Genomic DNA, 12,672 nt, shown 5'->3' with positions numbered 1-12,672 from the left:
TATGCTTCCAATATGTTCAATTGAACCAAATTCATAACCCCATATCAAAACTTTCTCCTTTTGTTCGAACGAAAATACATTTTTTATAGATATTTGGCACTCATCTAAAATAAAATTCCTTTAAAAAGTCTGTCAGAGGTGTATATAAAATGTAACATGTAATTATGTACAAACATTAACTGTATCATTTGTGAATAAGAGTTTTGTATATTTTTGCCCTTATTTATACAATAGTGTATAATAGAAATACATTTTTGTAATACTCAAAGGTGTGTGATACTGTGTGTTATCATAGTTGTGGGCATACTAGCAATAGATAGTAGCAGTTTGTAGATTTTAGATTAAGATTTTTGCTACACTGATTGTTGACAGTAATTGAATTTTATACCATTTTTCTGCTTACCATCAAGTAATTTAGAATTGTTGATTTCAAAAATAAAGATAACCTTGAGTTCTGGTAATGATAGAAAATAAATTCTTACATAATCCAACAAAACTGACACTGAATGTTCAAGATTACAAATAAATAACATGTGCCAAAGGATTTGGTAGAAAATGTTAAGGGGCTGAGTATAGAGCCTCTCTCTATCTCTCTAAGTCTATTTCCCTCTCTTTCTTTTGCTTTCTCTCTCTCTTTCTCTCTCTCTCTCTCTCTCTCTCTCTCTCTCTCTCTCCCTCCCTCTCTTGTCTAATATTTTCTCATTTGTTAAAGGTCTTTCCAAAGCTTTCCCAAAAGAGCAAAACCGATGAACTGCATGTCAGTATATATCGGTGAATAAAATACTTCAAGATTTGTTTTATCACATGTGGAATAAGACAATAGCGCAAGGCCTTTGGTCAGACGGGTCATAACTGGTATGATGCTTTATTAGAAACAGTTATAATTGTTTTTTTTGTAAATTGAAAGATCCGACATTGATCATTGGTATATCTCTTCAACTGTTTAACTTTTAGAACAGCTTTTACAGTAACACGTACTGGTCTACATTTATTACATTGTACCACTGCCGTAAAAATACATTTAGAAGTACACATTCATTTTTTAATAGCACTTGCAAGAAAATAATGTAATGCACAAGTCTAGGTGTATAACGTACATGTAAGTACAACTTTATCTTCAGTGATTGTTTTCACAGCTTTTAAAGAGCTGTGATGAAATCGCTACTAGTGTAGGTATGGACTGTTGCAATTGTTGTCATTGTTTGTTTCATGACGAGTTTGTTGATAGATTAAATTATCATTCTGAAGAAAAAAAAGCATAATTGTTGTGGTATCCTTTATGTATTACATGTATCGGTACTATACTGCTTGGCACTATTTTTTTTATTTGATACCATTTTGGCATGTAGTCCCAAACAACCATATCTGTGTGCAGTGCTTTTCATTTCACATGATTTTCAACAAGATTTAGCATTAGATTGATTCATGATCTGTTTTATGTTTTAGATGATTGCAAAATTTCAATAACAAAAAAACAATTATTATTCTTATATACTACATGATTAATCCTCCCAATCTTCTGGGGGTCTTTTACAAAGACTAAGATCGACTTTAAGTTGGACTTAACTATGGTAGTTCATGACACTGTTTTCTCTCACAGTTTTCTGGCATTGGACTCTCAATGGACGTACAAATTATGATCACAAATCTACAGAATTTTTTTTTTTTATAATTCATTATTGAAGGAAAAAATATTATCTAAAAGATAATAATGGTGAGAGGAACCAGTGGCATGAACAGCCTGCCATGGTTAAGTCCAACTTAAAGTCGATCTTAGTCTTTGTGAAACACTACCCTGGTCAGTTCCTTTCACATTACAATTGTATAACCTGGGCCCAGTTTCATACAGCTTTTTATCAATAACATAAGCTAAATTGCTATGACAAATTCAGCCAATCAAATGCCACAATTTTCAGTAGCTTGTAACAATTATTAGAACTTGTTATTGCTAACTAGCTTTATGAAACAGGGCCGAGCACTTCAAATCATCAAGAACTTATTGCACATTAGCTCAAGTTAACTAATTTCACCTTTGGTGTCACCAATACTGAATCCTGCCTCTTGTTGGTGTGTTGGGGTTCCTGTCTGTGTGATAGATGATGATGATGATGATGATGATGATGCTGCTGCTTGTCTCTTTGTACTCTCTTTCTCCATCAGTTCTCTCAGTCTTCTCTTTCTCGCTTGTTTCTGATGTCTTCTCGACTTAAGATGAGCTTTGTATCAAAGAGAAAATACAAGTATGAAAATATCAACATCACATGACACATTTATGTCTCCTTTCCAGATAAAACAAGGAAACAGACATTAGTCAAAAATGGAAAAAATGCTGCCACAAAATAAATGACATAATAATGATAATCTAGATTTATATATCGCATGTTACATACAGTATTCGAAAGATCATGTACACGTAAGAATGTTTTTTGCCCTATTTTCAGGGAGGAACTCACCCCTGTTCTATCGATGTTCCCCTCAATTACATTCAGATATCATTTCTCGGTTCATTGGATTCATGCACGCACAATGTGCACCATCTCCACTCCCTGGGGACTATTACTACCCTATGGTCGCCGTTAGGGTATATGGCAATTACTATTAAGGCTTTTGTCATCCTACCAGGTCCCGGTTTCTTTCCTGGGCCTGCCTTGTCGGGGAATGAACCCACAACACCTCTACGTAAGCACAGTGCACCTCATACATATTCCCATTTTCGTAATTCTTAAACAAAGTGAATTTAGAAAAATGATGTCCTATAATGTCACAAAATGAAAATGAGACATTGATTTTATGACATAATTTCTGTTTTTTCATTAAGTTTCAGGGTCATGGTAATTGTTAAAGAATAATCACAATATGTTCTGACCCAAAAGAGTGACCAAATTGCCAATTTGAGAAATCACATCAATTTAATGACAAATCTTTTATATTCATAACTGTCTTCAGTCCAATTTCTTTTCATTTTCACCACCCTTTTTCTTCTTTGTTTCTGCTTCAACTTAAATCAACTCTTTACAACTTTGATTGGATTGCCAATTCAGGGGGGTGTTTCACAAAGACTAAGATCGACTTTAAGTTGGACTTAACTTTGGCAGGCAGTTCATGCCACTAGTTCCTCTAACCTTTCCTGGCATTGGTTTCTCAAGGGACGTACATATCATGGTCACAAATCTACAGAATTTTCCTTTTTTTGATTGTTCATTATTGAAGGAAAAATATTATCTAAAGATCATAATTGACCAATGGTGAGAGCAAACAGTGGCATGAATGGCCTGCCATAGTTAAGTCCAACTTAAAATTGATCTTAGTCTTTGTGAAACACTCCCCTGTATACACAAGATGAAGTTACCTGTCCACTGCTGCTGACCAACAAACTGTCTCCCCATGCAGACATCACACACAAAGGTCTGGGAGAGGTCTTTCCCCTGCCGCTCTTCGCATTGGAGTGGTGAAATCGGCGGATCCTTACCCTGGTGTGGAAAATTAAACATTGAGTGATTTCAATTTGGGTGTTAGTGTTTCGAGCAGTTAAGGGCTCTTAAATCAAGCAAAAAAAAATTACTGATAAACTGTAGAGCACGATATCAATATCAATAGCTTAACACTAACACTGAACTGGACATCAACATTTGGTTAATCCCTAGGGGCTAGTGTTAATGAATAGAACATTTGTACGTAAAATATAAACACCAGCCACATAGGTCGGTTCAGCAGACGACAATTTTGCAAAGTCGATGACACTAGCTACGGGAAGATGATGATATTCAGAGGTCAAAGCCGATTTCCATTTCGGTGTTTAGGGCTGGTGTTGGTGTTTATTAAACACCAACACCAACCCTAAACACCCAACTTGAAATCACTCATTGTAATGGTTGCCCAAAATACAAATTGAAAATAATATATTCTTCTTACACAAGATAAAAACATGAGCAGTGGGACAGGAGGTTTTCATACAATTGCGGTATTAAAGTAAGAATTACTTAAATAATTTCATATAAATAGAAGAATTCTTGTGCAAGTGCCAAGTGTATATATGTAAAACACTATAGACATGTAGTTCAATCATCAAAATGAAACGACTAAAGACAAAATTGTGTTCTGCTTTAGACTTTTAGTTTTACTCTAGAAGGAGCAGGAGTCAGGAAAAATCTTCTTCTTGGGGGCGCGGGGGTAGGAATCCATCAGTCGGTTCTTAAGATAACGCGATCACGAGAACGTACGTACGGACGGACGGACAACCCGAAAACATAGTGCCTCCGGCTACTTCGTAACTGAGGCATAAAAATATACGTGGTATATTTCAATGGGCACTAGTAACCTTCCTCTGCACATTCGGTACTTTTGCAGCATTTCTTTAATCTTTTCTACCCACCTCTATGACTGCTTCTAGAATCCTGGCCGCTGGCTCCAAAACGTTCTGGTCCCATTCTTGAGGTTTGGTCGAGTCTAACCCATACACACCTGGACAGTTGCTGCCTCCTGGTAAAAAAAAAAAAGATAAAGAGAGTTAGTGTGTGGTTGTTTTTGTACCTGACTGCTAAGAAAGCATAAATGCTTGTTAGTAAGCAACCAGATGACCGACGGCTTAAGGTCCTCTCCGAGGGACCTGGTGATGAGGATTAATGCCTTAACAAAGGGCACTAGCGCATCGCCTTGGTTTCGAAACCGGGTCACCGGATTACAAGACCCCTGCTCTACCAACTGAGCTATCGCGCCTACTTCAAAGAAAGTAAATTTTTCTTTCTTTGAACATGATACATGTACATGCTCTGGGCAATTCCACTGTAACAAGAATGATTTTACTTCTCAAAGTCTTAAACTAAAAAATCTGATCCTGATTAATAGTTGGGTATGAGTGTATAAGTAATTTTTAAACTGCTTCTTTTCGTATTAGTCTTGATGATCTTTATCTGGAATAAATTCTAATCGAACTAGCTAGTTAGCAGTAAGAAATGGATGAATTACAAATTTGGGAAATAATTTATAATCTAACATGTACAATTCAAATGAGATACAGGAAAGAAAATATGTACGCAATTGAGAACTGGTCACAACTATTTGTTGAAATGTTTGGATTCAGAATTCTGTCAGGAAATCTTTATGATTGAATTAAAATATAACCTGAAAGCTTAAACGGATCCCTGCAACTGCTTTTTAAGCCGCCCTTACAAAACTACCCTTACTTTTTAAAAATCTGTTCCTGATCCACTTGAGTTGTCTGCGAGCATACTGCCTGGTTGCCTTCTTGAGCCTCTCGATGCTTTCCTCCAGTGACCTTTGACCCTCGTCGCTCTTCTTCCCGTCCTCGCTGATGACGAGATATGGGTGGAACTCCTTGAAACCTATTGACTGGAAGATGCCTTGGGTATAAAGCTCCTCCCTGTGAATTTATGAAATGATGACAGGTTATAATAATTAATGGGGTCATTGTGTGAAATAATACAAAGATAACAGGGCAGGGCAGCTAAATCACTATGCTTGATATATACGATTATACTACTTGTATATCCCCCAGATTTACCAGACAAAGCACTCAAGCATTACAGAAATTTCTTCCTACCTGGGGTGGTATTCTGAAAACAAAACATGTCAGTAAAATAATGTTAACTGTCATGACAAATCAAAATTTGGACAAGTCATTGGTTAATGCTTGTGCAAAGGTGGCTCAAGTTGTCCAAAGTTAACAATTGTACTTCACAAATGTAAATAGAATTATTTTCCAAGATAAAATCAAGCTTCATCAGTACTCACTCCTTAATATTGCCAGCTAGTCTCCGCTCATTGTACTCTTTGTGGAAATCTTCCAGTTCCTTCACCAGCCCATCATTCATCATACCATCCACTCTCTTGTCCAGCCTTGTATCTAAGACTAGTAAAAGAACAAAAAAAGTTGACAATACTATGGAATTAAAAGGGCTGACATTTTCTTCAGGCTTTCTCTCATCAAAGGTGTAGGGTTAGGGTTGCAATATGGATTTAGATAATGTTGCAAGAGCAAATGTTGTACAGTTAAACCTGTCTATAGCGACCGATCAAGGGAAACACACAAAGTGGTCTTTGTAGACAGGTTCCTTTAGTACATGTTCCAATGAGAAAACCATTTTCAAAGGAAACGAAAAATGTAGTCTTTGTAGACAGGTGGTCATTAAAGCAGGTTTGACCGTACAACCAAAATCACACCTCTCCAAGAGCATTTTTAACTAAATGTTTGTCATTTCTCTTCAACATTTTCTTTGCCACCAAATTTGGAAACAGCCATCATAAAGAAATATTCAAGAATAAAAAAGGTAGATTTGATTCTAAACAAGTATGTGTAATTACTATAGGCATTATCTTCTGTGGGTATTACCTTCAAACTGCATGTTCCTTTTTATATTTGGAGAGAGAGCATCTTAGCCACTATTAGCCCAAACAAACTCTACAGAATTCATATTCTCTGTCAGGATTCCATCTACCGGTATAGAAGGGTTTGGGTATACATATAATATGACAAATAATTTGTGTTCCATAAAACCTTACGCACAGAACCCAAGTCAGACTTGTCTATGATAGCCTGTACCAGTATGATGGCATCTATTCTACCGGTACTCAAAAAGTATTTTTTTTTAGATATACTGAGAGTAAATATTTAAACTGAAATATCTCTTTTCAAAGCAATATTTGTATCTTGTGAAGACAATATGGCTTTATGGAACCCTTTACATTCTCTTTAAGATTTGGTCAGACATCACATATAGCAGTAAATTATTACCAAATTGCTCCCCTGTTGATTATGTGGAAAATGAACTGGGAATCATTGATGTAGGTCAGACCGTAAAAATTTATGTTAATAAGCCTTGATCAATGATTTATCATCATGGCAGGTTTGCTTGGCAAGAAGATTTTGAGTCTTTGTATCCAAGTGGACCACCAAGGTAGCTTTTTGGGAAAAGTTAGGTGTCTTGCTACATAGAGATGGCTAAAATAAAGTGATATTTGCATTATCAACTACCTGTAAAGAAAACCCTCTATCTATGAAGACCATTCTTGTCTCTTGAGCAGTCTTCATATACAGTCAAACCTGCTTTAGTGACCACCTGTCTGCAAAGACCACCTGTCTACAACAAGCACATTTTTTGTTTCCCTAGCTTGAAAATGGTTTCTCATTACAACAGGTATTAAAGAAACCTGTCTACAAAGACCACCTGTCTACAACAAGCACTTTTTTTGTTTCCCTTGGGCAGTCGCTGTAGACAGGTTTGACTGTACATGTTTTAGTGTAGGAAGGTTTACCTGTCTGTTCTGTTTGAACCCAGAAGACACAGGAGTCTTGGTACCTGAGCGGACCACCAAGATGGCTGCCCCCTACCTGGTCTCTCTGCTCTCTCAGAAGATCACTGTGGCATACACCATGCTGCTCATACACCTGGAGGCTCCTACAGAAACAGACGGTGTGCAAATAAACATTGTAAAGATACTGACATGTAGAAGCAAAGGAGACATTTGTGGTAGAATGGAAAATCACCTCTGGTGCATTTTTGGTGGTGTGGTAATAAGCCAGTTCACGTTTGCAGTCTGAGCATGAGCAGATAAAGGTCATTGCAGACCAAAGTGTGAAATACACAGAGACAAAATACTGGATACATGCTCATGAAAGCCATGTAATCATTATTCATTTATGCACAAGGTTTGAAAAGGGGAAACAAAGGTTATGTACATGTATGTAGTAGCACCTCCATCGCTGTAGGAGTGTTTATTTCAAAATGTACAAAGTGGGACCTCTTCATGTTTTGAAGATCTGAGGATATTTGGGGTCATTTGGGACATGTGCTAACCGTGAAGTGGTCTATACACAGAGACATATGTTCAGTTTATTTTTTAAATCAGCTTTGGATCACTAAAAATATTTAAAGAACAAGGAGTTTGCGAAAGGACAGCTACACAATTGGTATATATATTTACAGGTCTAATGATATACCCTGTTCTCATTACTTACATATACTCTCTTTCCACTTGTAAGGGTGATTTGAGTGAAGGAAAAAGAGCAAGAACCAGCTTGCTCGTTAAAATCCTCCATACATTTTTACCTGATAATTTTTCTCCTGTTGTTGGGGTGTAATTTATCAGCCATCTGTGGATCAACCTCCCGAAGAAGACCATGAAGCTCGCTACTCTCCATTTCAGTGACGTTCACATCAATAACTCCATCGACCATATCTTCTGAACCACTCCCATCGTGACAAACATTTAGGGTGGATGGAATTTCATCCGAAGATTCCAATGATTTGTCTTCATCAGACAAGCTGCTATTTGGAACCGAGACATGTGATTGGTCAGAGCTCATGTTGACTTGTTGTAATCTTGATTCTGATTGGTTTGATGTCATCTCTGTCCTACCTCGTGATTGGCTACCATCCAAGGATTTATTGATCTCCATCTCTGATTGGTCAGAACCTTCACATTCATGATGAAAGGCATGTTCTGATTGGCTGGCTGTCACAATGGACTCTTTTGCATGAAGCCTATCAATTTGTAGATCCTGTTGTACTTCAATTTTGCTATGTGACTCTAGGGTTGTTTTTGATGACTCAGAAGGAGTTCTTTCATTAGAACAAGTCCCTTGTAAGTTACTTTGAGACGGCTTATCTTGTACATTTTTTAGTCTGAGTCTCAATTTCTCCACTTCACCTCTGGTTTCAAACATAAGACTTTCGGAACTGCTGCTCTCCTACAAATAATGGATGAGAAAAGAAACATAATCGAACAGAACAGATACCATCTGGTTTCAAACATAAAACTTTGATAACTTAGCATGCTATCCTAGAGATCTATACTAAATTAAGATGAGGGGTACACCACCCATCCTGTACTCTTTGATATATTCAAAGTTTATGTACTGTGACATTGTTTCAAGTGGAATATCTTTTCTTGCCAAAAGAAATTGGAAGGAATATCTCTTTTTTTTCTTTAGTCTGAACAAAAAAATTAATAGAAGCAGGAGAACAGAAAAAGGGAAGGGGGCAGAAACTTGCACAATTATTGTTCACTTAAACAAAAAGTACAAAATAAATTGTAAATGTAATGTATGCATGCAGGAGGATGTAGTTGTAACATTTACCTCATTTGTTAGCAAGACTTTCCACAGCAAGGCTTCGATGTAGTAATTGGTCCCTCCAACGATTATGGGTATTCTTCCCCTGCTAAGCAACCCATCTATGAGTGGAATCACCCGATTCCTGAAGTCAACTACAGTGAAGCGCTGTAGGGGTTGGACCATACCAAGTGCATGGTGGGGGCACTGCTCTTGTTCCTCTGGTGTAACTTTATTTGTTATGATGTCCAGGCCTTTATACACCTAAAATAAATATAAACACAAGAACAAACAAATGATATCAATTATTAACATCTCATGATTGTGAAATGAGATGCAAAATAGTTTTTTCCAACTTGCTCTTAATCTCTTTGCATACCTGTCAGCGAAAAAAATACAGAGGATAGATGACCGTTTTAGCTCTAAAACACTCCAAAAATGCTCTCATTAATTGAAAAAGAGCTCTGGTAAAAAACAGACACAGCTGACCCGACACTATGCATATCTTTCTTGCTCCCTCGACAAGACAACTCCACCCAACAACCCCCCCCCCCCTCTCTCTCTCTCTCTTACTCCCACCCCTTCTCTCTCAGGCTCTTCTTACACCCCCCCCCCCCTCTCCTCTCTTTCATCCCACCCCCCTCCCCCACCGTTTCTTGTTTAATTTTTAATTTCTTTTTCCTTTTCTTTCTTTTCCTTTCTTTTCTATTCTTTTTTCCTTTCCTTCCTCTTTCTTTTTTCTCTTTCTTAATTTCTTCTCTTCTCTTTCCTTTCTTTTTTTTCTTTTCCTTTTCTTTTCTTTCCCTTTCCCTTTCCCTCTTCCCCTTTTCTCATTTTGTTCAGATGACGGCGCAATTTTACTGATAATAACCTGTGAGGTGGGGTTGTCGCACCGCATCCCCCCCCCCCCCCCCCCCCCCTTAGCGACGCCCCTGGGAGTGGGGGTAGCTGAAGAGCCCTAGCTAAAACGGGTAGTAAACCACACAACATTTTCAACGTGTGGGACTACATGTACGAATCGTCTATTACCTGCATCGAGTCTGCGCTGATAATCTCCCCGTTGAATCTCTTTCCTAGTTCTAGAGCGAGTCTTGACTTCCCAGCTCCTGTTGCTCCAAGGACTACAACGACTGGATTTCGTAAAGCTTGCATTTTTCCTAATTTGAACTCTGTTTTCCTTTTCAATCAAATCAACCGATAACTGTTATGGTGAACTTGAAAAGACAAATTCGAAATGAAAATATTATAGCACTAGCTAAAACAAACAAACAAACAAACTAAAGACAACATTCATTTAACAACTACTCTTATTTTATGTGTCTGGACAGTTGATTAAAACGGTAATTTAAAAACGTTTACAAACAATATTTCATAAATCTTGTAAATCTCATGTTAAACCATATTTAAAGGACTAATATTTATGATTGTTTGTGCTATTTGATGCATATTTCTTTTGCTAAAATCCAAAGGCAAAATGACGGCTTTATTTTTGTTAAGCGTCCGGACACACAACTCCCATCACATAAAATTATGTTTAAACATGATCTAGAAGAAATTAACTAATGTCATTAATTTTCTAAATTGATATCATGTTGTCCAATGAAAGTATATTATGAGGAAAAAAATATATGAATAAGTTTGATTGATAATTATATAGAACTTAGCAGTATGAATATGAATAAATAAATAAATGGATGTAAATACAGATGAATGGATAGATAGATGAACTGACATACAAACATATAAATAGATAGCTAGCTAGATAGATATAAAAAGTTGGATACAGATAGATAGACAGATAATATAGATAGATAGAAAGGATAATTGACAGAGTGACAGTGAGACATAAGAAAGAGAAAGAAAGAGACTATTTTAAGGAGAGAGCAAGAGATGCATACAGAGACTGAGAGCATGCAGAATAGAACAGGAGAAAAAGAGAAAGAGAGAGACATATAATAATAGAAATAAATAAAGAGGTACAAAGCACTCTATGTGGCACACATATCATGCACTAAATTAGAACAAAATTTGATGTAGAGACAATTTGTTTTACCATCTATTGTACGTGCTAGTAAATCCATAACTTTAAGATTATGTTCCTTCTGAACAATCATAATAGCTAGAGAGCAATTTGATATAAAATATTTTTTTTAAAAACAAATCATTACACATTATGTGATTCAGCCGCCCTAAAAAATCGCGCTTCAAAAGTGATCAAGAAGTGCCTAAAAAAATAAAAAATTGTTTTGAGTGACCGGTTTTACCATACTCGTTTTCTCCAATAGACTGTAGTATTATGAAAACCGTTTGGCAAACGCAAACATTTGGTTTCGATATCCAATCATATCTTGATAATCAGACAGGCGATCGGCTTGTAAAAATCATGCATGGGGTTCCTGCATGACTGACCTATAAAGGTTAATAATTATCATTGCAGCATTAGCTAAATCCAGGTTTTTTTTTCAGAATCTGAGACAATTGAAGTTACCGGATCCCTTTAAGTGTAGTCCTCTTCAACAAGTATAGGCCTATTGTAAAATTGTAAAATTGTAAAATTGTAAAAGTACCCCTTGAGCATTTGAAGTGCGAACGGGGGATATGGATTACCATCCTCTCCGGGGATCCCATCCATGCTGATGACGTCGTTGTAAACCCCGGTCGTAAAAAAGCATGTCACATAATTAAAGGTAAAGACCAGCTTTGGAAACGCCCCCCTCTCAAAAAATGAAATGGAAGCTCTTATTACCTGTGAAAGAATATGTTTATACTAATACGTGATCATACGGAAACCGCCTACTAATTGATATATTATCCTAGCTAGTAGGCGAAGTATATAAGGACTTCATGTGCTACATTAGCAAGCTGACGTAACCAAACGTTATAGACAATCGGCTTCCCGATCAGCTTTATTCGGAGTCGGGATCTTTAAAAAATACCCCTATAAACGCATACAGCAGGATTTTGAAAAAGTACCTAAAAAAACACCCCCTTTATAATCAAGTGAAATATTATACGCGTTTTATTGGTCACGTATGTTTACAATTATAGTATTTATATTTGACTGAGACCCCTGGGAGTAGACCACAATTAGACCTCTTCAAACATAATGCATGTATGCATATATTTACATAATTATATTGAAAGCAAGTTGATTTGATAGTCTTCTTTTCCCTCTATCTCTTATAAGTTAAATGAACTACCTCGATGGGCCCGCTTGAGGTGATTCAAATTGATGAAGTCTAGATACGTCACCCCCCCCCCCTCCCATCACTTTTATACCTTTTTTTTCGTATAGCGCTCGGTCTGATGATTATGAAAAATGTCAAAAATTACTAAGGGAGCGAACTGTAGCCACCCCCCCCCCCCCCCCCCCTTCAAGTGGCGTCGCTTGTTCGAAGGTTTAACACATTTCGTTCAGGCGGAGTTGAGTCCTACTTAAAATACTCTCAAGAACATTTTCCACAAACTTAAAAGGAAGTCCTTTTTGCAGAAAAACAGGAAAAATGAAAATATTTCTTATATCGGGGCTATTATGACCAAAAGGCCTACCATAGGGTCGAATCTCACAAAGTCGAATACGGGCACTTTTCGTGACTGAACTT

General features: G+C 37.0%; 1 protein-coding gene across 1 annotated transcript; it reads right to left on the bottom strand.

Annotated features, from left to right (window-relative positions):
• Positions 1–654: 654 nt before the first annotated feature.
• On the bottom strand, positions 655–10,279 carry LOC586215 (tRNA dimethylallyltransferase). The gene is made up of 9 exons (XM_030983179.1): positions 10,100–10,279; positions 9,098–9,334; positions 8,067–8,707; positions 7,273–7,415; positions 5,752–5,869; positions 5,184–5,380; positions 4,373–4,479; positions 3,350–3,470; positions 655–2,216 (listed from the first exon to the last, which is right to left on the bottom strand). Exons 1-9 carry the CDS (start codon positions 10,220–10,222, stop codon positions 2,017–2,019), a joined length of 1,887 nt encoding a protein of 628 aa, XP_030839039.1. The 5' UTR covers positions 10,223–10,279; the 3' UTR covers positions 655–2,016.
• Between the last annotated feature and the right edge of the window lie 2,393 nt (positions 10,280–12,672).

This window comes from Strongylocentrotus purpuratus, unplaced genomic scaffold (genome assembly GCF_000002235.5).
Source record: "Strongylocentrotus purpuratus isolate Spur 01 unplaced genomic scaffold, Spur_5.0 spur5_scaffold_13, whole genome shotgun sequence".
NCBI classification, from domain to species: domain Eukaryota; kingdom Metazoa; phylum Echinodermata; class Echinoidea; order Camarodonta; family Strongylocentrotidae; genus Strongylocentrotus; species Strongylocentrotus purpuratus.
Note: the sequence above shows the minus strand (reverse complement) of the source record. Positions and strands in the feature narration are given on the sequence as shown.